At 64.9% G+C, this 23,032-nt stretch overlaps 2 protein-coding genes across 2 annotated transcripts in view; both read right to left on the reverse strand.

Moving 5' to 3' along the window:
- Nucleotides 1-235: 235 nt before the first annotated feature.
- Nucleotides 236-4,842, reverse strand: LOC119104429 (extensin). Its single transcript, XM_037228129.1, has 4 exons — nucleotides 4,741-4,842; nucleotides 3,861-4,113; nucleotides 1,629-1,825; nucleotides 236-897 (listed from the first exon to the last, which is right to left on the reverse strand). Exons 1-4 carry the CDS (start codon nucleotides 4,754-4,756, stop codon nucleotides 821-823), a joined length of 543 nt encoding a protein of 180 aa, XP_037084024.1. The 5' UTR covers nucleotides 4,757-4,842; the 3' UTR covers nucleotides 236-820.
- Nucleotides 4,843-5,625: 783 nt separating this feature from the next.
- Nucleotides 5,626-23,032, reverse strand: part of LOC119104354 (histone acetyltransferase KAT6B) — a gene marked incomplete at its 3' end in the record, with an annotated part of 39,484 nt that continues 22,077 nt past the window's right edge. The window contains exons 6-22 of the mRNA XM_037228048.1: nucleotides 19,278-19,477; nucleotides 18,610-18,763; nucleotides 17,921-18,023; nucleotides 16,186-16,292; nucleotides 15,173-15,297; nucleotides 14,460-14,592; nucleotides 13,890-14,030; nucleotides 12,976-13,099; nucleotides 12,181-12,424; nucleotides 11,662-11,803; nucleotides 11,134-11,240; nucleotides 10,982-10,988; nucleotides 10,359-10,913; nucleotides 9,081-9,200; nucleotides 8,348-8,469; nucleotides 6,443-7,435; nucleotides 5,626-6,361 (exon numbers count right to left, since the gene is read on the reverse strand). Of these exons, the coding sequence (XP_037083943.1) occupies nucleotides 5,626-6,361; nucleotides 6,443-7,435; nucleotides 8,348-8,469; nucleotides 9,081-9,200; nucleotides 10,359-10,913; nucleotides 10,982-10,988; nucleotides 11,134-11,240; nucleotides 11,662-11,803; nucleotides 12,181-12,424; nucleotides 12,976-13,099; nucleotides 13,890-14,030; nucleotides 14,460-14,592; nucleotides 15,173-15,297; nucleotides 16,186-16,292; nucleotides 17,921-18,023; nucleotides 18,610-18,763; nucleotides 19,278-19,477 (4,113 nt within the window). The remainder of the gene's footprint in view (nucleotides 6,362-6,442; nucleotides 7,436-8,347; nucleotides 8,470-9,080; nucleotides 9,201-10,358; nucleotides 10,914-10,981; nucleotides 10,989-11,133; nucleotides 11,241-11,661; nucleotides 11,804-12,180; nucleotides 12,425-12,975; nucleotides 13,100-13,889; nucleotides 14,031-14,459; nucleotides 14,593-15,172; nucleotides 15,298-16,185; nucleotides 16,293-17,920; nucleotides 18,024-18,609; nucleotides 18,764-19,277; nucleotides 19,478-23,032) is intronic.

Genomic DNA, 23,032 nt, shown 5'->3' on the forward strand with positions numbered 1-23,032 from the left:
CGACGCACGCGGGCACGCCAGTGGGAACAGATCGCCACGCCGCACGCGGCACCCCCGCACGCCACCAATCCAGCGGCACCGCTGGGCGGCAGTCCGCCACGGACGTCACCTTCCGCTAGTCTTGCTTATGAGACGGTACCGGTGTAACCGCCCCGGCTCTGGCGGGGCGACGAGCCGCGGGTCATGCCGAGCCCTTCCTGGTGGGCCCTCTATGCGCCCGAGTTCAACACACACATTGCAGAAAAGAATTGCATGAGTTTATTATGTCTTGCTACTAGGTAACGTGCTAAAGCTATTACCGCTCACAACCGTCTCCATAACACTGCCTCCCCGCGCCGGGAGCATCCAAGAGCACACGCGCACGCTGAGAACATTTCCAAGGACGAGCCAGACCGGGACGTATGCAGCTCCTTGGCATGTCTATCACATTGCGGCTTCTACAGAAGCCAGGAGTATATTTGAACTCGGGACCCTGCTCCGCCGTCAGTCACATACTACGCGTCTCGCTCTCGCCGCCGGGCACGCAAACAGGGGCCTCTCGCGCTGCCGGGGCAGCTTCATCAAAAATATACATTCGACGCAGCACGCTCGGATCGAAGTCGCAGCCGTAAATACTCGAGCGGCCGGTGCAGCAATCTCGGGTCTTCGTTATTTGTTTACTCCGGCGAGCTCCGACACAGCCACTCTGCGGGCCCGGCCAGTAGACGCTCATAACTCAGCACGGCTCCGGACTCGCCCCAGACGCCACCTGCGCCGCAGTTGCAGTTGGCGTGACGGCCGCCAGACGACGCTACTGCCGTCGGCGACGCTTTTCCGCGGGTCACCGTCGCATGGCGCCACTGTTCAGCTGCTGCACCAGGCCGTAGCCGTACGGATACATGTTGCCCTGGTGGTGACCTGAAAACGGCACAATCTTCATCAGCAAAGCCCTCAAAATCCAGCATAGCAAAGCCCTCACTCTGCGACTGAAAGTCTCTGGCACACCTGTGGTTGGCACAGGTTTGTGCTTGATTCTGCCTACGCTGCGCTAGCGCCGAAAGGTCCAACCAAAAGATGACCGAGCCGCGGGGTCTTCCATAATTATCTGATCGTCGACAAAACACGTGAAGGAAAAGGGGACCACCAGCACATTTCGAACTGAGAGTCACGAAATTCCTTCTTCAAGGAAGCCGCACACTTCCTACTGGCTAATAGAGTAACGGATTGGCGCAACGACTCATTCTGGCAGCCCAATGTTATTCCACCGCAACGTCGAAACTTGAAGCTCACGAACAAACACAGATGAACTCCCCTGTCCCCCGGACGGGGGCGGTTTTCGCCCTAATGCAACACGCCCTCACCCAGCCCACAACACCACATCGCTACACGCCTCCACAAGACTGAGCCGACACCAGCAGAGCGGGGGGGGGGGGGCGGGGAGGACACACACACAGCGCCACGCCCTTGTATGATGCCGGAAGTCCACAGCTCCACTTCACATCTTCGCCGCAGAGGGCGATCGCAGACAAGAGACCCGGTCGCCCCGCGGTAGCGGTTAGGTTTCACGGGTGCGTCCACTGCGGCGGTGGTCGGCGCCAGCAAAGGCCGCGCCCACGAGCGGGCGGCGGCACGACCGAGCGCGCTCTTACCTCGCTGAAGGGCGGCCGCCTCCTGCGGCCCGCCGGCGGCCGGGTGGTGGTGGCCGTGCGGCGCGTGCGGGTGCGACGGCGGCGCGTGCGGCGGCGGCGGCCCGTACTGGCCCTGGTGGCCGGGCATCACGTGGCCCATCATGGGAGCGCCCATGAAGCCGCCGGCCATGTACGGCGTCATCTGCTGCGGCGACATCCTGCCAACGGACGCGTCAGGTCTGGTCAGGTCTGGTCAGGTCAGGACGCACGGTCAGGCGGCCGAGCCGCGGCGGCCGGCGACAGAGGACGCCGCCGCTCCCACCCCGCCGCCACGCGACGGCCTCAGCAGCGCACCGCTCCGCCACACATGCCAGTGAGGAGCTGTGTCTCGCCTATTGCAGTTCTCAAGCCGGTAGCGGGGTATTGATCAAGCGAGTGGGCATTCTTAATATATATATCAGGCGAGTAATTGATCTGCCTAGTGTAAGTAAGCGCGAGGTAGGGAAACGCATACACCACACCAGCTCGTTATCCCGGCAAGCCAGACGGCCGTAAGGCGCGGGAAGCACAGCCACTGAATGCAGCATACCGCGCCGGTATCGACTTCGGCGATTGTGCGGCATTCCGGCCGTATTTATCATCAAGCGTTCTGAAAACTAATGTCACAAAGCCCGACTAATGACCACGGCCTTCGAGAATCTTGCCGCGTTAATATTTTCCGTAAGCGGAAAATTTCCCGGGTCGCGAGTCACATCGATTAATGATATGATACATAGATGTAAACCAAATCGAGCGACTCTCCATGCGTCTTCTTACGGCGTGACATTAACCAATGGCCTGGTCTGTATTTGTTTGGGAAATTCGCTTCTGTGTTTCAAGAACTAAACAATTTATGAGTAGCGTGCCGCGTGCGCACTTAATCCAGCCTGCCGTGAGGGGGATTCGCTTCGCCGGATTTGGCGCCCTGCCCGGAAAGAAATTACACCCAGGCTGCGCGTGTTATCAAGACGAATGCTGCTCAGACTTTCCGGCAACTGTGTCGGCTACGACGAAAATACAGCGCAAAAACTCCGGCAGGGGTGTTTCCAGTTTGAGACAAGGCCTCACATTTCCTCGTGGAACATCCTTGTTTTTATCGCAGGGTACGCTGGCACCCCGTACGAAGGCATTATGCCTTGAAAATCAATACCTTCGGCGCACCATCTCGTTAAGTATTAAACGCCACGTTCCGGTTCAACAATGGCTGCTGGACCGATGGCGCATCAACGCGAGAATGTTAGGCGGAACTTTGATACGCGTCCTTTGAGCGGCGCGACAGGCTTCGTTCCTTTTCATGGAACATGACGCAGTGAACATGTTAGCTCTAGATGCGTCCTGCCTTTGATGGCGGCCGCTCCCCACATTCATCCTCAGCCTCTCTCCGTTCCCGACGACACGGCCCATCGATCATTCCCGAGATATCCCAGCGAGGAGCGGGAGCGCGCGCGGAACGGCATGGCGGCTGAAGGGAGGCCGGCTGAAGGGAGGCCGGCTGACGGGAGGCCGGCTGAAGGAAGACCAGCTGACGGGTGGCAGGCTGAAGGGAGACCAGCTGAAGGGAGGCCGGCTGACGGGAGACCGGCTGACGGGAGGCAGGCTGAAGGAAGGCCGGCTGACGAGGGACCGGCTGACGGGGGGTAGGCCGAAGGGAGGCCGGCTGACGGGGGACCGGCTGACGGGGGGCAGGCTGAAGGGAGACCGGCTGACGAGGGGCAGGCTGACGGAAGGCCGGCTGACGGGAGACCGGCTAACGGGGGGCAGGTTGAAGGGAGACCGACTGCCGGTGACGGGAGACAGGCTGACGGGGGGGGGGGGGGGGGCAGGCTGAAGGGAGACCGGCGACGGGAGACAAACTGAAGGCAGACCGGCCGACGGGAGACCGGCTGGTGGGAGACCAGCCGAGGAGAGACTAGCTGAAGGAGATCAGCTGACGCGTCTCCCGTGGAACCCCGTGAACAGGACGCTACATCACGTCCACATCCGGGATATCTGCCGTAAAGCAGTTAAGTGGCAGGGCCAGACCCCAATGCCCGCCCAGATGACCAGATTTGTCGCTCCGCCCCGGCTCGCCGGCATCTGCTGCGCACGCCGCGCCGGTACACGGCAGATGCCGGCGCGTACCGGCGGATCTCGCTCTCCGCCATGGTGACTCCCGACAGTCCGCACCAGGACAGGCCGCCAGTGACGACGGCCTCTGCGGCGGCCGCTGCTCACCTGTGGTAGCCGTTCTGATGGTGCGGCAAGTAAGGCATCATGGCGGGCGGCATGGCGGGCGGCGCCGGCGGCGCCGGAGCCGGCGCCGCGCCCGCCGCCGCCGCCGCGCCCCGCTGCGCGCGCCGTCGCTCGTAGCCGGCCGGCTGCTTGCCGCCGTAGTAGGTGCCCAGGTGGGCGTGCCGCGGCGGCGGAGGCGTCATGCTGTGGCCGCCGCCCGGCGGAGGCGTGGCCGGCGGAGGCGTGGTGGTGTTGCCTGTGGGCAGGGCAGGGCAGTCAGCGGTGGGGTCAGCGGTCCGGTCAGCGAGGGGCCAGCTGGGGGGTGAGTCAACGGGGGGTCAGCGGTGGGGTCAGCGACCGCGTCAGCAGTTGCGTCAACGGGGGAGGGGTCAGTGGTGGGGTCAGCGGTGGGGTCAGCGGTGGAGTCAGCGCTGGGGTCAGCGGGGGAGGGGTCAGCGACAGGGTCAGCGGCGGCCACCGATCGGCCCGAGCGGACAGGCCCGGATCGGCCCGTGCGGACAGGTGCGTGCCAACAGCTGGACGAAGGGCACAGCCAGAGGGACACGCGAAACCTCTGGACTCATGGGATGCGCATTGGCTGAAGCGAATAATGCGATTCTAGCCACCTAATAAAGCAACTTTCCCCCCGCAAGAATGACTTTAATAATATAAATTCCTACCCGTATATCCATTTTCACGTCAATGGGCCCCGTACCACATGGTCTGACGCATTGGACAATACCATCGGAGGAATGGTTTTTATCCACAGGATAATGCATGCACAGCCACATCCGATGTATGGTAAAGCATCAGGTCATTCTACACGCCCCTTGGAGGTCCCTCAGAACCCCGGCCCTATCCTCCCCGCGGCGCGTGCACCGACCGGGCGCGATGTCCATGATGGTGTTGGTGAGCTGCTGCAGTTTGGTGATGCTGCACGAGCTGGCGGCGGCACTGCCGGCCGGTCCGGCGGCCGAGCCGGCCAGACTGGCGGCCGGCGGCGCCGCGGCCGCGGCCGCCGCTGCCGCCGCCGCCGCGCCGTAGTAGCCGGCCGAGCCGTGCTGCAGCATCTGGCCGTAGCTGGCGCCGCCGCCGTGCCCGGCGCCCTGCCGCCGCGGAGCACGCGGGTCAGCTGCGACAGTCGGTGGGCGGAGGCGGGCCACGGCTGGGTGGGCGGTGGGTGAGACGGCCGTCCGGCCATGCGACACAGCTGCTGCGCGAGCGGCGCGACAATGTCGAGCGTGCCGACACTCCGCCGTCACTGTCGCAGCAGCAGGACGGCCGCAGCATGCCGCCCCCCGTCACCAGACAGACAGCGGAGCAAGCCGCTTAAGGACAACACGCACAACAGGAGCGCCTTGCACCGCGAGATCGGCGTCTCCGCTCGGTAACTTACAGGCCGAGCATGTCGGCGAATACTGCAGACGGCGGAATCAGCGCCACAGTTCAGGAGAGGTCGACTGATCCCGCACCAATCCCCCCCCCCCTTCCCCCCGTCGCGTCACGCAGCAGCGCGCGGTCATCACCGCCGCCACAGCGGGCGGCGCGCGCCACCCACGCCGCAGCGGCCACTGACCTGAGCCGCCAGCCAGCCGTGCTGCGGCGCCGCGAACAGCTGCTGGTTGTAGCCGTACTGGGGGTAGTACTGGGCGTGCGCGGCCGCCGCAGCCGCCACGGCCGCCGCCGACGTGACGGCCGGCCCCGGCGGCGCCCGGTGCCCGTTGGCGGGCTGCGGCCGGCCGGCGCGCGACGCCGGCTGGCCCGGAGACGCCGCCGGCGGCGCAGACTGCTGCTGGATCGGCGACGGCGACGGCTGGAAGCCGGGCGACGCCTGCATGGCCGGCGAGTGCAGCGAGTGGTGGCTGGGGCTCAGCACCGGCTGGTGCTGCATCGCGTGACCCGGGCTCGGCACCGGCTGGTGCTGCAGCTGGTGACCCGGGCTCGGCACGGGCTGGTGCACGTGGTGCCCCGGACTGGGCACGGGCTGGTGCTGCATCTGGTGCCCCGGGCTCGGCGCTGGCTGGTGCTGCATTTGGTGTCCAGGACTTTGCACCTGCTGGTGAACGTGATGACCAGGACTCGGCACTGGCTGGTGAACGTGATGTCCCGGACTTGGCACCGGTTGGTGCTGCATCTGATGGCCGGGACTTGGCACCGGTTGGTGCTGCATCTGGTGGCCGGGACTTGGCACCGGTTGGTGCTGCATCTGGTGTCCAGGACTTGGCGCCGGCTGGTGTCCGTGGTGACTCGGGCTCGGCACAGTTTGCTGCTGTTGCTGCATCTGGTGGCCGGGACTGGCGATGGGCGGCAGCTGCTGCTGCTGCTGCTGCTGTTGTTGCTGTTGCTGCTGATGTTGTTGCTGTTGTTGCTGTTGCTGCTGCTGTTGCTGTTGCTGATGCTGCTGTGGCTGTTGTTGCTGTTGCTGTTGTTGTTGCTGTTGTTGTTGCTGCTGCTGCTGCTGTGGCTGCTGCTGCTGCGGCTGCACAGGACTGATCACCTGCTGCCGGACCTGCCCGGCGGCCGCCGCCACCGCCGCAGCCGCCGCCGCCTGGCCGGGACTGGCCGCCGGCGGCTGACTGGAGCCCGGCTGGCTGGTCAGCGGGCCGCAGGGCGCGTCGCCGGACGACACGGACGCCGGCGACTCCACACCCAGCTGCGTCACGTCAAACTCGGCCTGCTGGTAGCCGTGCAGCGACTGCACAGAGCTGGTCGTCGAGTCGGGCGTGTAGACGCCAAGGCTGGCCGGGTCGGCGGCCGGCGGACGGGCCGCCGCCGGCGGAGAGCCGGCCCGCTGGCGCGCGCACGACGGCCGCTCCACCGTCGCCTCCGACAGCGCCGGCTCGGGCGGCGGCGCCGCGCGCACCGGCTCCGGCTCGGGCTCGGCGCAGCTCTTGGGCGGCACGGCCGGCGCCGGTGCCCCCGCGGCGTCGCCGCCGCCGGCTTCTCGCTCACTGTTGGTCGCCTCCTTGCGGCCCTGCTCGGCGTCGACGTCAACATCGGCGTCGGCGCCAGCTCGGTGGCCGTTGGTGCCGTCCCCGCCGTCGCCGGCAGCACCGCCGTTAGGTCGGTGGTCGGCGGCGACCGGGCTGGCTGGCGGCGGCTCCGCCTTCCCCTGCTCCTTCTCGGCCATCGCGGCGCCGTCCGGCCGGCTGCCGGCCTGGCCGTGGCGCTCCGCCGCCCCCTCGGCCGTTGCCGGCCCCTTCAAGCTCTTCTCCGCCTCTGTTGGTGTCCGCTGCGGTTCCTCCACAGCTGCGCCGCCCGCCTCCTCGCCGTCGTCGGCCGAGGCGTTCTCCGCCGGAGACGCGGGCGGCTTCGGCGGCGCAGACTCCTCTGCCGTGAGCTCCTCCGCCGCCGGCGCCGACGGCCGTTGGGCCGGCGGCTCCACTGGCGGCTCGGCGGGCGGCTCTGCCGCCTCCTCGGCCGCCTTGACCGGCGCCGGCGCGTCCGGCGACGCGTCCAACACTCGCGACTCGTGCGGTGACTCCTCAGACTCCGGCGTGCCGCCCGACGACTCGGCCGCCACGCTCGTGTTGCTCTCCTCGCTCGAGTTGCTCACGTTGCACTCGTCGTCGGCGCGCGCGGCCGGCGGCGGCGGCGGCGGCGGCAGCGCCGGCGACGCCTCGCGCAGCACCTCCGGCTCGGGGGTGTGGCGAGCGACAGCGGCCGGCGGCGGCGGTGGCGGCGAGCGACGGGCGGCGGCGCGGGCCGCGCGCCGTTCCGCCGGCGTCTCCGGCTCCGGCTGCGTCTCCTGGAGGTCAGGAAACGCGTCACAGCACGGCACGGGACACAGACAGCTGGCCAAGCGGGCAGCGAGCCCGCGGCTTACAATGTGACTGCAGCCTGGGCGGTCCGTTAGGTGCTCATCACATCGGCTACGCGGCATGGCGCGCTCTCATGATGCGAACCACAGAGTCAGGCAGAACTCAGTCTGGATGCTAGGCGTTAGCAACATGTTGATTTTGTTGCTTAAAATGATGGTTGAACGCGTTTCAGGTCTTCGTTATGTACGGAATGATCATCCCATAGCCACAACTAGCCAAATCGAAGGACAACTGAAGCCACTTCACCTCAAGAAACGGGCCAATGCACCGTTTTAGCACATGGCACAGTCATTGGCCGGCTAATCCACCCTCCTATTTAGGTAGACTTTTGCCTACTCAAATCGTTCGCATCACCGGCCGACAGAAACACACAAAAGACAGCTGACACTCCATCATCACGGCCTAGTCCACAGCCAGCCGCCTCGTTCACATCCGGCCACCTCGTTCACAGCCAGCCGCCTAGTTCACAGCCAGCCGCCTCGTTCATAGCCGGCCGCCTCAGGCACGGCAGGTATGAGGCGGCCGAGCGGCGATGCCGTCTGCGCAGCGGCGGGCGGCGCAGTCGCGGGCCCTCTTACCTGCTCCTCCACGGCCGTCGGCTCCTCGCACTTCGGTTGCTGCTGCTGCGCCGGTGGCGACGGCTGCGGCGGAGGCGACGACGGCGGCTGCGGCTGCTGCTGCGGCGACTGCTGCTCGGTCGGCGGGTCCGCTTTCTCGTCGGCAGCGACCTTCTTCGGCACCTTGGCCGCTCGCTTCTGCGGCTTCGGCTTCTTCTGCGGAGCACGAGTAGTCTGAGCAATTGGACAGAACAGGGTCGGGTCACGGTTCATTGACAGGATCTGTGGGTACCGAGTCGACCTACAAACGCCACCGACAACTAATGCCACACTGGATATAATCCCTGCAGTCATCGAGGTGCTCATTTACAAGCCAAGCTCACACAACCTAAATGAGCAATGGCCGCGCCCCAGAACACCAGCCAACGCGAGCATGACGCAACCTCACAGGACGTTCCAGCGAAGCACCAATATGAAAGGGTTTATGACGTGACGTCACATAAAACGCCGCCGACCATCGCCGGCACTTGCGACAGACTTCATTTGGCAGTCGTCACGGAGGCCATCCAGTGCTTGCGATGAGCTTATCAACATATGTAATATCATATGTAAGCCGCCATATGTAACGAATCATGTCAAAGCCTGCCCAACGTATATATAAACCCGCGTGGAGCGGTGACCTTCAGATGTCCGCGCAGTGCATCGCAAATAAGATAGCACTGCATCCCTCGCCAAGCACGTGAGCTCTATTCAATCCATCCTCGCCCCCACCGAGCCCCTGCTGGCTGTGTCCCTTTCCCTTCCGCCCCCCCCCCCCCCCCCACCCCGCTCCCAGCACCACGTACGGTGTTGCCGGGCCGGCCGCGCTTGGCCTTGCCCCACTTGCGGAAGGTGCGGCCGCGAGGCACGCCCTTGGGCCAGCCACGCTTCTTCTTGGGCGGCTCGGCCGGCGGCGGCGACCCCTCCTGTCGGCAGACGGGGTCAAAGTCAAACGGCGTCAGGTCAGACAAGTTCAGGGGTCACACAAGGTCAGAGGTCAAATGAGGCCAGATGTCAGACGGGGTCAGAGGTTAGACGGGTCAGGGGTCAGGAGTCAGACGAGGTCAAGGGTACGAGGTCAGGCCGGCTCAGGGGTCAGCCAGTGTCAAGGGAAAGATGGGGTCAGAGGTCAGGCCAATTTCTTCACATCGATGCCATTCATTCACTCATTCGGCGCGGGGGGGGGGGGGGCGGCCGACGACACGAGCCAGCAGCAGCTGCTCCCGCGCCGCCGTCGGTGGTCGGCCGGCCAGCCTCACCTTGCCATCCGCCGGCGGCTGCGGCTCGGGCTCTGGCTTCGGCTGCGTCTCCGGCTCGGGCTTCGGCTCTGGCTTCGGCTCAGACTTCGGCTCGGCCCCGTGCCTGGCGTCGGCCGGCGACTCGGCCGGCTCTGGCGAGGGGTGACGCCGCCGCTGCGGCCGCGCAGACACCGCCGGCGCCGGCACCGACCTGACCCGGCAACAGCACACGTCAGGGCGACAGAGTCGGAACGCACGCACGCGGCCGGCTGACGGGCCAGCAAACAACAGCGGCCGAGCTCGTGACCCGGCCGTCCCCAGGCTCGAGCCGGGACGGGGCGGGACGCTGGTTCCACCATTCCCAACAACGATCAGGAGGTTGTGGCGGCTAACCAACACATGCCTCAATACATGATCCAGCAGAGCATCCCTATGCAAACAAAACAACATTCCCCAATGAATTGCCATTCGATGCATTCAAGACGGGTCGGGTGGCTACCATTCGGTTTCGTAGCGATGCCGCTGGCACAGAGCCGCGAGCCACAGAGGCATTGGCCGCGACGGCTGGCCGGTGGGACGAACGGCACACAGCACGCAGCACACAGCCTGCTGTCACCGGCGAACCAACAGCGACGCCAAGCGGCCTCACCCACTAACGGCTCCACAGCAGCCGCCAAGAGCCAGCGCTTACCGTGTGGAGGCGGCGGCGCCGCGGCGACCGCGGCCGGCGCCGCGTCCCCGGCCCCGGCCGACACGGACCGGCGGCGGCGGCGGCTCGCTGGCCGCCTCGGCCCGGCGGCCACCGCGCCGGCCGGGGCCGCCCCGGCCGCGGGCCCGCCCTCTGACCACCGGCCCGCGCGGGTGCTCCTCCCGCTCGCCGCCAGAGTCCGAATCAGAGTCAGACTCAGACTTTGGCTCCGCCTCCGTCTCACGCCTCGTCTTCGGCTCCGGCTTGGTCCTGGATTCGGACTTGGCCTTGGATTCAGACTTGGTCTTAAGCTCAGATTTAGTCTTCAAGTCGGACTTGGTCTTCAAGTCGGACTTGGTCTTCAAGTCGGACTTGGTCTTCACGTCCGACTTAGTCTTCAAGTCCGACTTGGCCTTGACGTCGGCCTTAGCCTTGGATTCCGACTTCGCTTTCGATTCGGCCTTGGTCTTCAACCCAGCCTTGGCCTTGGCTTTGGCCTTCGCCTTGCTCTCCGCCTTAGTCTTCGGCTCCTTGGTCGCGCCCTCCGACTTGCTCTTGGACTCAGACTTGGCCTTGCCGCCCACCTCTGGCCTGGCCCTGCCATCAGCGTCCCTCTGCCGCTTGCTCTTGCCGCCGCCGGGCTGCACGCGGAACGCCATCATCTCCTGCAGCTTGGCCTGGCGGGGCCGGTTGAGCGGCCGCGCCACCGGCGACTGCGGCGAGCTCGCACGCGCCGGCGTCCTCTTGGCGGGGGCCGCGCGCCGCTCCTCCTCCTCCTCGCCGTCGCCCTCGGCCGACGACTCGTCGCGGTCAGGGCTGCCGGCCGCCGACGCCTTGCGCTTGGCGGTGCGGCCGGCCGGGCGCCGCTCGGCGCGCGCCGGCCGGGCCGCCGCCGGCGGCGAGGCCGGCCGCGCCGGTGCCGGCGGCGGCGACGGCGACGGCGGCGGCGGCTCGTACGCGGGGGAAGCGGGCCGCGCCGCCGGCCGCAGCTTCAGCGGACTGACCGACTTGCGCGAATCGCTCTCGGACGCGTCGTCGTCCTGTCGGCGGGAGGGTCGTGTCACGTGACGAGCGGCGGCGCACCCCCGCCGAGCCGGGCCGCGGCGGACTCTGGCGCACGCCACGCCCGGGACTCGCCGCCGACGGACGACACAATGACCGGTACAAAGCGCTCGCCGGCCGGCAACGGCAGCTACCGATCCTTCCGTTACACGCAGACAGCCCACACGAACATTGTAGCTAGCAAACGCAAAACTAGTTGACACCCACACACATCAGTTCAGTCTGTAACTCTGAGCGCACCAGGGGGCGGAGGCTGTTCGCCAGCCTCTATACCATGAGCGATCCGTGGGGCAACACAGACAGGTGCACACCCCGACAGGCGGCGCCAATCGGGCCGCGTGCGTCCGGCCGGATCGGGACAGAACAGCCGGCCGCCGCCGACGGCGCCTGGCCACTGACCGCGTGAGACCGGTGGGCATGGCCGGAGAGCAGCGGCGTCCAGCGCAGACAGTCGGGGTCCAGTGGCAGCCGGGTGGTGCTGGAGGCCACGCGCCGGCCGTGCTCCTCCACCACCGCCCAGTCGATGCTGAGTACACACGTCCTGAGGACATACCCACGGCAAGGCTGTCACAGCCCGCCGCCGGGTCGCGGGGGACGGCCGATCGCCCGATATAGCCGCCCATATACGGCCCATCGATCGATAAAGCCAATCTAGCCGACGCTGAGGCCACAGCAAACACGGCCGGCGTCGCTCCAGTGACCACCGCCGACCGATCTGCCCCGGCCGGCGGTGCTGGCGCCGATGGTCCGGCCGCCCCGCCACAGACGCCGTCTGAGCTCTCTCCCGAGCAGCAGCCAGTCACGGACAGAGCGTCTCCAGCGACACGAGGCTCCATCTGCACCGGCTGCGAGACACAGTGCGTCTGCCGGCTGGGTGAGAGCGGAGCCCACCCCGCCCCGTCCCGCCGTCGTCCTCACCTGCCCTCGGGCGCCGTCCGCAGCATGTCGAGCAGGTGCAGCGCGGTGCACACGTCCTGCGGGTGGATGCCCGTCTCCTCCATGATCTCGCGCACCAGCGGCCGGCTGCCGGCCGCCGCCCGGTGCCGGTACAGGTACTCCAGCACCACCGAGCGCCAGTAGGCGTGGTACGACACCCGGCCCAGGTCGCTGAGCGGCTTCTCGGGCGTGCCCGGTTGGCCCTCGGTCCGCGACAGCAGGTAACCTGGCGGGGCAGGCGCGCGCGCGCGCGGCGCCGTCAGCGTCAGGGGGCGCCACGTGCGCGCCGGCGCCGCTGCTGGCCGCCGATGCACCGCCGGTGACTGTAGCCGAGCGCTGGGGCCTCTCCCGGGGCGGGGCCACATGGACAGAGCGTGTGCACACGTGTCCTAATCTTGATCTGCGACGACATGCACTCGGGTGGACGGAGGCGCCCGAGATGCATCACTGACGCGTCAGGTATCCAAGCAAGCATGGCACGTTCAGCACAAGAGCAGTGCACATCGGCCATAACACAAACAACCTGTTCACTGAACGCAATCACCAGCGCCATAACCCGACCTCTACGGCTCGTCTTACGATGTGAACACATCACGTCAGCACACACACGGGCAGCCCCAGGTCCGTGCTGGCGCGCACACGAACGCTCCACGTCGTAGCCGGCGAGCCCGTCCGGCCGCAGCGGCGCCAGCGCAGACCCCAGCGGCCGGGTCTGCTCGCGGCGCCGCCGGGGTCAGCCGACGGGACCTGGCCCCACGCCTGCCGCCACCCACTCACTGAAGTCGATGAGGAAGCGGCCGAAGCCTTGACGCTGGTAGTGCGGCATGGTCATGATGCACGACACGTTGTACTTCTGCGAGCAGTGCTTCTCCTTGGAGAAGTAGCCCACCAGGTGGCAGCCCTGGGGCGAGGCGGTGACGTCACACGAGGTTCAGCAGCCCACGGTCGACCCTGGACGCTCCCTAAACCAACCACACGAACACTAGGTGCCAACACCAGGGCGGTTTGCCATTATTAACTGGACATGACAGCTTGCACACCGCTTGCACCCGAATTCTGCGCCCGATACACAAGTGCGTGCCTAGAAGCGACGCGACTTCTGTATGCCAGCATCGTTAAGATAACAGCCACACGAAACAAGCGCTGGCCACCTGCAACGCTTCATATACCATCACAAAAGCACAAGACATCGCACAAGCACGACAAGCGACTGCACAAGCACGGTGAGCGATCGCACCACGGCAAAAAGCAGTCACAACAGCCTGATAAACGAGCACACAAACACGTCAGCGCCGTTACGCAAAGCGGTACGCCATCGCGACCACAGCAAGCGACTACACAAACACAAAAAGACACACAAACACATCAGCACCGTTACGCAAAGCGGTACGCCATCGCGCGACCACGGCAAGCGATCGCACAAACACAAAAAACACACAAACACAGTCAGCGCCGTTACGCAAAGCGGTACGCCATCGCGCGACCACAGCAAGCGACTACACAAACACAAAAAGACACACAAACACATCAGCGCCGTTACGCAAAGCGGTACGCTATCGCGCGACCACGGCAAGCGATCACACAAACACAATGAGACATCACACAAACGCAGGCGACCCCTGACGACGCCACACGCAGCCGCACCAGCGCGAGGACCGCTCTGGCCGGGCCGGCCGCCGCGTCAGGCGCACCTTCTTGTCGTTTCTGGTGAGCACGTAGAACAGGAACGGCTCGACGTCGTAGTAGAGCGTCTTGTGGTCCAGGAACAGCTTGGCCAGCAGACACAGGTTCTGACAGTAGATGCGGTTGACGTTGCCGTCCACCTCGAACACCTGAGGGAGGCGCAGCCGGCCGAGGTCATGGGTCAGCGGGTCAGGCCGAGATCAGGGGCGAGCCAGGGTCAGAGAGTGACCGAAGTCATCTACACTGACGCTGCCGTCTACCTCGAACACCTGGCGGAGGCGCAGCCGGCTGAGGTCAGGGGTCAGCCGGGGGCAAGCCGAAATCAGTGGCGAGCCAGGGTCAGGGGGTCATCGAGGTCATCTACAATGACGGACCGGCGAGGCGGCAACCCTCCCCTTGGCAACCTCCGACAAACGGTCTGTCTTGAGGCCTTAAACTAGCGCCACTCACCGGGACGCTCCTAAAACGGTACATCCGGTGCCGCCCACAGAGAACCTGACGCGGCAGCGGACCGCGCAGCATTACGTCCCGTCTGCTCGGCGCCACCCCCCACACGGGCTGCTGCACCCGACACCCACCGAGAGACTGTTGGAGCGGTAGATCTCCGTGCCGGGCGGGTGGCGCCAGACGCACTTGCTGGCGTGGCGCTTGCGGCAGCCGCTCGACTTCATGTACTTAAGGCAGAACTCGCACAGGTACAGCTTGGGCAGCCTGCCGCACACACAGACGGGTCAGCAGCGGACCAGACCAGACCAGACCAGACTTAACTAGACCAGACCAGACTAGACTTAACTAGACCAGACCAGACCAGACCGGATCAGGCCAGACCGAACCAGACCGGACCGGACCGGACTGGACTGGAGCGGCCAGTCCCTCTCCCAACTAAAATACGCAGTCAGTCCCGCGGAGTCCAAGTTCCACCGTCTGGCGGGGCATCACCGAACTGCACGAGGAGACGACAGCTGACACTCTCGTGGCTCTCGAGCGCGCGCCAGTTAGAGACATGACCAGCTGCCCATCAACCGACAGCATTTAAGCTCCCCGTCCCCCTCCCAGCGCTCATCGTACGAATGCAAATGCGCGACACGTGAGCGTCCAACTGCTGTCTGATAGCTGATGCCAGGGTTGCAGGCTTTATAATCAGGTACCTATCACTGCCCATACACAAAAAACCCGCTATCAGCGACGCCGCCTCAGGCTGCCGGCAACCCTGCAACAACGACGCCTTCTCGGGCCGACGGCCTCAACGACCCACCCCTGCGAGCGGGGCGGGTGGCGACGCCTCACTGACCTGGCGTACTCCTGCGGGTAGGGCGCCGAGTACCAGGTGCTGATGTGGTGCCGGCCGAACTGGATGGCGGCCGGCGAGCGGTCCGCCGAGCCGTCGCCGCCGCCGCCCGTCACCTGCCCGAAACACTGCCGTGTTGGCCGCCGGTCAGACAGCGAGCGGGGTGACAGCGCGCCGCCCTCCTCTCCGGCGCAGGCGCCGCCCCCAGCGGGGAGCGCACTGAAGTGCGCAGCGTCAGCCAAGCCCGCCAGCCGGCCGCCGCCAGACCGCCCCGTCAGGCCAGGCTGTTACAGTGCGGCCCTGTGCCGTGTACAGAGTGCTGTTTATTGGGTTATTGGCATTATAACCGTTCAGGTCCGGGAAAAAGCACCGCCGGAGATGTGTGTGCAAAACAAACAAGCGACAAACACGTACATGCTGCGGTACAGCTCAGGCGCTTGTGAACAGCAACACCCAAAGAAGAAGGCAGGCAGAACGGAGAAGCTTTGCGAGAGTCAGCTGGTGAGAGTGTGAGCCGATCGGCTGATGAAACGGTAACCTGGTGAGAGGCGATGTGGAGACCCGAGAGGTGAGCAGGCTGCACTGATGGTGAGAGAACAGACCAGTGACGGTGAGCTGGCGACAAAGCCATCCGATGCGGGGGTGGACGAGGAATGGCCAGAGAGAAGGCTGCTTAACCGTGAACGGGCTGATCTAGTCGGCTAACCGTGGACGGCTGATCTCGTCAGCTGATCGTGGACGGGCTGATCTAGTCAGCTGACCATGGACAGGCTGATCTAGTCAGCTGACCATGGACAGACAGATCTAGTCAGCCGACCATGGACAGACTGATCTAGTCAGCTGACCGTGGACGGAACCGTGGACGGCTGATCTAGTCAGCTGACCGTGGACGGCTGATCTAGTCAGCTGACCATGGACGGGACCGTGGACGGCTGATCTAGTCAGCTGGCGGGAGCGGACAGGTTAGAGTGGGCAGCTCGAGCCGCGCCTCCCGCGCTCCTGCGTCGGCTACTGACCTCGTTGACCTGGGCCTTGGCCTTCTTGAAGGTGAGCACGTCGCGTTCGGTGACCCCCGGCGGCAGTTTGGCCTGAGACCGGATGGAGGCCTCGGTCGGGGGCTGACCTGCGGTGCGACGGAGAGGCGGCGGTCAGGTGCCCGGGCATACAACATAAGCCGGGGGTCGAACCAGGCCCAGCCGGCCGGCACGCGTGAACGCCTCGCTTACGTCGGGGCCGACACTGCCATTACATCAGACCGGGGTCAGGAATCAGGACCGGATACCACGGAACATGCCAGGCAAGGAGTGACGAGACCGTCTGACTTCAATGAGAGCAAAACGCTGAGGCCTGACAAGCCGCGCCAGGCTCCCCGACAGAGGCAAGAGCCGCACCGGGCGGAGGTCGGCGACATCATAGCATGGGGTCACACGAGGTCAGACGCGCGGTCCGGGGGCATACACAACAAAACCTGTATCAAACCAATGGAACAAACTGTAGCGCGTTAGTCCCACTCTTTGGATAAACAGGAGCGCAGCGTACGCACAGAGCAGCGTGGAACAGTTTACACGGGAAGACATCTCAGTGAGGCGTCAATAACGGACAGCAAGGCTAACAGCCACCTGAACTAGTTCGGGTTAAATACATGCATGCCGAAGCGCGTCAGCCGTGCCAGCCCGTAACCGAAGAGCAGACATGCGAGAACAATGTTCTACTCACCACGTCCTAACGCAGAAACGCATGCCGGCAGGCAGACGACAGTCATTTCCGCCAGACGCAACATAAAACTTCCAACGCCAAGATATTGCCACTTTGAAAGCGAAGCCCATTTCCGATCGGCCAAACTTAGACGCCAGGATCTGTTACCGCTTCCAACAGAACAGCCGTCACCGCGCCAGTCCAGGGCACAAAAGACGCGCGCACCCGGCCCCGCCAAGCCAGGTACAGCAGGCCGACGGCGACATGACAAACGAGCCCCTCTCCGCGCTGACGGAGCGCCACTCCGTATCGTTCAGAGTTATGGGGTCACGGTTTTGAGGAGCGTCCAACTTTTCTGACGACCAAGCGAGCTCCCGCGATGACGGCTGCGTCACACACGCCATGGCGGAGAGGGCCCCGAACGGCGTCCTCTCCACACGGGTGGGAGGTGCGCACGAACGGCAGGCCTCCGTAGCGGAGCCCCTGTCGGAGCGTCAACGGCCTACCGTTCACATGCTCTCCACAGATCGACCTCGAGCGCGCGGCAGCAACAAACTCCAGATGAGACCGCAATCTATCAGGACAATACCCGGCCAATGTAAGAAAAGGACACGGCATGACGTCACCTCATCAGCAGCCAATCAGCGGGGGGCGAGACGGTCCAGGGCCCGCTCAGTTACTGCTAGCCGGGTACGATAACTTCTCGCATCTAACGTCCGCCTCGCTGGGCACACGGTGCTACTGATAACATACGGCTCACAGTAGCAGTACAGACCATCAAGCATGCCAAAACTGTCGCAAGAAGCAGAATATCGCCTTACGAGTAAGGCGCTGCGGTACAAAAAACGGACCGCGGGCTCCGCGTACCAAGCATGCATCAATAAACACACCAGCACACATACACAGATGAACCAAAGCCAAGTTGTCATGCCAGGTTAAGTGCTGCCAGTCTCCATGCACTGCGTGAACGCCACACCAAGCGCGTGCCTGAAGCACGGGTGCCCGTCGCGTGGCTTCGGCTTCCGCCAGGCGTCGACTGCGCCGCCGGCCACCTACCGTCCACAGAGGGCGCCACGAGCAGGTGTGGCTCGCCGAGCCGGCCCCTCGCCCAGTGACGCCGGCTCCACCTCCGCGCCGGACAGCGACGACGACGCCGCCGCCACCGCCGCCGCCGCCGATCGCGGCCGCTCGCCCGCCGGCGGACTGCCCACCGCCGGTGCCGCCGGCCGCGCCGGCTGCTGCAGCGGTGCGGGTGGCGGCGGCAGCGCCGGCGGGGGCAGCGGAGGCGGCGGGGGCGCCGGCGCCGGCGGCGGCGGCGGCGAGCCGGCCTCCCAGCTGGGCGAGCGGCCGCACGGACTGCCGGGGCCCGAGCGACGGCCGGGGCTGGTCGGCCCGTCGCCGCTCGGCTCGCCGGTCGGCCGCCGCTGCCGGCCGGCCGGCGCCGAGTAGCTGCTCGGCCGCTCCCGCTTCCTGCCGTCGCCGGTGGTGAAGAGGTGACTGAGGCCGTCGAACAGACCGCGCAGCTGTCCGCCGCCGGGCGCCGCCAGACCGCCGGCGCTGCTGCGCGACGACGCCGACGACATGCCTGACGAGCTCTGCTCCTCGGGCGTGCCGGCGGCCGGCGCCGCCGCCTGCGGCCGCCGACGGCCGGGCGGCGGCGGCGCCGGCTCGCCGTCGCTCGAGCACGGCGACGCTGAGCCGCCGCCACTGTCGACGCGCCGGCGGCCGGGTCGGCCGGCCGGTGCCGGGGCGCGGCCGTATTTGCTCGACTTGCCCGGCTGTGCGGCGGCCGGCGGCGGCTCGCCGTCCGACTCCAGCGACGACGAGCTGGCATCGTCGCCGGCAGAGTCGACGCTGCTCTGGCGCGGCTTGTAGCGCTTCTTGGGCCGCGAGCGACGGCTGCCGGGCAGAGTGGGGGACGGCATGAACCGGGGGAGGTGCCGGGAGCACGAGCAGAGGCACACACTGCGCCACATACGATTATACACGGTGGGGTCCAGAGGCTGCACATGTAGGCGACTTTGGTGCGGTTGGACCCCAGACCGGCCGCAGTTCAGGCGGTCTATAATACGTCTACGTGTCTGCAAGTCGATCACATTTCTAACAAATTATCTGCGTCAATCCCGACTCGCACCAAGTCAGCTGTTCCTCCTCGACACGCCGCCGGCAGTCTCGCCGTCAGCTACATCCAGCCCGACACCACTAACCGCAGCGAGGCCGTGTGAAACGGCGGCGCGGTGACCAGCAACGACCCGTCTAAAACGGGCTCCACTCGTCCCGACCACAAGCCGGCCCGGGGCTCCACCGTGGGTCTCACACTGTAATCACCGGCCGGGCGGGAGCGGCGCCGGCACGAGGGCGGGTTCGCGGGCGGCCGCTGCCGCCTCTCGCCGCCCCTCGGCGTCCCTCTCACCTGCTGCCGCTGGTGCTCCGTTTCCGTTTCTCCGCCAGACTGAGCGTGAGGCCGGCGGCGGCGGCGGCCGAGTGGGCGGCGCCCGTCGAGCCCGGACGTCGGCAGACCGGGCAGAGCCAGCCGGCCGTCGGCGGCCGGCCCTCCACGCAGCCGCGGTGGTACACCCGCCAGCACTGGCTGCACGACGCCACACGCTCCGGCTGCGGCGCACAGGTCACACACAGGTCACACACAGGTCGCCCGGGGTTACAGGGACCGACGGCCGTCACGTCACGTCACGGAAAGGCGCTGCTAACGGTCCGGCGGCGGCGCCGCAGCAGTGACGAGGCGTCACCTTGTGACTGCTGGCCGCGGCTGACCGCCTGGCCGCGACCCGCCGAAGACAGAGCGCTCCTCAGCGGCTGCGGAGTCGCTGCCACAGCGGGCGGCTCGACCGCGGCGTGCAGACAAGGACAAACGTCTCACGCGTGATCTGGATAAAGACGGCAGTAGAGCTGCCCAGTATACACCACCTGCTGCGACAGAGGAAGAAGGAAACGGAGGCGGAAGTGCGGCCATCACACTTCGGCTCGACTGCAAAATGCGAACGATGAGGCGTTTCATACAGACACACAGATCGTGTGACACAAGAACTGGACAGTGCATACACACAATTTGAGTGTTATTTGCCGTGACGGGAGCTGACACGAAGAAGTCACAAAGAACACCATCCTATTGTGTCATACGCCACCGACCAGCATCACAAGCCCAGCCTATGATGCCCCTGACATCAGACGCCCACTCGCACCACCACAAGCCCGGCTTCTCGCCAGCTCCGAGCCAAACACTGCAGCACAACATCCACATCCAAAGCCCGCCTCACCCGGCATACACACACAGTTCCCCGGCTCCCTCCGTCGGCGGCGCCTGGACCGCGCGCGCCGTCACGTCACGCGGATCTCCGACACGCCGCCTGCCCACCGCCGGGCCCCGGTGACGGCTCAGTCGCCGCCTGTTTGGAGGGCCGCTCGCAGCGCCTCGTCGATTGATTGGACCATTCACAGGTCATCTCACGTCAATTACGCCCCAAACACGCCGCTCGGCGCCGGGCCAGCCGGTGCTGCCGCCGGGCCGGCTGTCACCGCGGCCCTGTTGCCAGGCGGGGTCAGGTGGCCGCCGCCGCCGCCGGCTGGCTGGTGCCCCCTCCCCTGCCAACGTCCTCCCGATGGTCCCACAGCCAGGACGGCGGCCGGCTGCTGTCCCTCCGCTGCCAACGTCCTCCCGATGGTGCCACGGACAGGACAGCGGCCGCCTGCTGTCCCTCCGCCGCCCATGTCCTCCCGATGGTGCCACGGACGGAACGGCCGTCTGGCAGCCGCCGAGGCATGGCCAACGGCTCACGGCTTGGCCTGTCGTCCCCAGGCGTTGCCGCCTGCAGCGCCCATCACCACTCGCCAGACACCTGACAGCAGCGTGGACCAACAGCAACAGTGGACACTCTTCGTCCCGCAGCGCCAGACGCTGACTGTTCCATGAGCCACGCGGCCGCTGTTTTTCTATCGGAGGCTAGGCGGCGCACGTGGCTACACCAACAGTTACGGAGCGCTGGACCACGGTGGTCATATTCGCGCAGTGACCGCAGCCTCAGCCTGGAATCCATCCCACGCCTCTCACGCGGAAATCAGCTCAACTGCGTTATCGTAAGGATGAACCGTCCCAACACATGGGCCGTAGAAGCCACTTGTATGTAAAATTAATTACTAGTCGATTTCGTTTGAGCTCAGTCGTTGATGAAAGGGCGAGCCAGTGAAACTGCACATTACAAACCGCGTATGTCGTACTTAGGCTGCATGAGCCTGGCCCCAGGTGTCATTACGTCACCGAACGGACCCGCCATGAGTGATGACGTCTAAAATGCACGGCCATTGACAGGCCGTCATTACCGGCCACAAATTACCCCTATTAGTCGCCACAGCTCCACCATTATCACTGCTTGTCGAGCCATGAAACCTCTGCAGCGGATAACTGGCCCGCGTGCCTCCCGCTGCTACCGCTCGGTATCTGTACAGCCGTGATACGGAACCAAAATAACGTCACGTGCAGCACATATTGCTCTTTATCTCCCGCCCGCCGCTTCGGCCGCCAGAGCCAGTATCGCGGTCTTTCAGCACGGGTCACGAACGCCAGCGATAACCCGGCTTGTGCTAAGGCTGTCGTCGACACACAGCTGCAAGGCTGGCGCCCGTTACCCGAGTACAAGAAGCCGGAACATTAATGTATTATGCATTCGTGCATGGTAAGAGAGGCGTTTGCAGGCATAATGTTCTGTATCGACGCATTCGCAGACGGATTGTTTGACGCAACATACGGCGCACCCGTTTACATGTTTTGCAAAGCACTTGCAAGCCGGTGCGGACTTCAAATGCCGGAAGCGCGACGGGTCAGTTTTCACAGGCTCCAAACGTGGCAGCCCTGTGGTTGCCAGCACTGATCGCAGACCGAGCCGAGCCCCGGCGCTGGAGCACGACCCAGCCGGGTCGGAGCTGCGGCCGGACTAGCACGCGCGCTCGCTCGCTCCTGATCGTTCCACCCCGCCTGCTCTTCCAACAGGAACATCTACCCCGTCTGCTCGTTCAACAGGAGCACAGGCTAAGCCTCAGAGATCAGCCAACTCCTCGTTGGCGTGTCCATGGGCAGGCCCGTCCGTGGCTAAGCACCTGAGCTACTACAAATGGGCTGGCTGATCTGGGCTAATCGCGGCACCATACAAGCCAAACATTTTGAATCCCGATGATGCCGTTTTCCAAACATCATGTAATGTGCGGTATTATTAAGTGGGTCTCGGGTTCTTGGTTCTAAGCAATGGTGTACATCTCAATTTAGGGGAAAGGAATTTTATGAAATTATCAGTTCAGTGTTCTTATGCTGCGTGAAAGATAACATTTCATAGATATCTCAACTGCGTCCAGAGCCGTGCTCATTGACGGAAAGGTCAGTTTGTGTGGGGGTATGTTGTGGAAAACGACCATGCGGCCAGTGGTATTCTTCACGGGTCATGCCCGACATGCAGACGCTTGAGAAGGTCCCGCACCGAGGCTTCCAGACAGACACCAGGACGCCACCGCACGAGCGCGCACCAATAACAGCCAATAACTCACACTAGCAACAGCCAACAGCTCATACCAACAACAGCCAACAGCTCACACCAACAACTCACATCAATAGCTCACATCAGCGGCCAACAACTCACACCAACCGCCCAACAGCTCACGCCAACAACTCACATCAACAGCCAACCACTCACACCAGCAAGAGCCAACATTTCACACCAACAGCTCACATCAACAACTCACACCAACAGCCAACAACTCACACCAACCGCCAACAGCTTCACACCAACAACTCACTTCAACAACGCACACCAGTAGCCAACAACTCACACCAACAGCCTCACACCAACAACTAGCACCAACAGCTGACACCAACACCAGAAGCGAGAACACCTCTAGCAGCAAGACTAGAAGTGTTCAACAACTTTAATCAGTTGGAGCTCTGCTGGAGAGCTGGTCACGGTTCACGCATGGCACGGATCCCCCGGCACGCATGGCACGCCTGTCGCAGCTGCCCGGTCGGTCACTTCCGCGGGGACGCTCAGTGGACCATCAGGGACCATCAGTGGACCATCAGCTCAGGGGACCATCAAACCCCCGCTACCACAGCTGACCCTGCCCGCTGACATGTCACTGACACCGGCCCGCTGACACGCCCCCAGGTCG

The sequence above is a fragment of the Pollicipes pollicipes genome, unplaced genomic scaffold (genome assembly GCF_011947565.3).
Source record: "Pollicipes pollicipes isolate AB1234 unplaced genomic scaffold, Ppol_2.1 Scaffold_6052;HRSCAF=7182_pilon_pilon_pilon, whole genome shotgun sequence".
Classification (NCBI taxonomy): domain Eukaryota; kingdom Metazoa; phylum Arthropoda; class Thecostraca; order Pollicipedomorpha; family Pollicipedidae; genus Pollicipes; species Pollicipes pollicipes.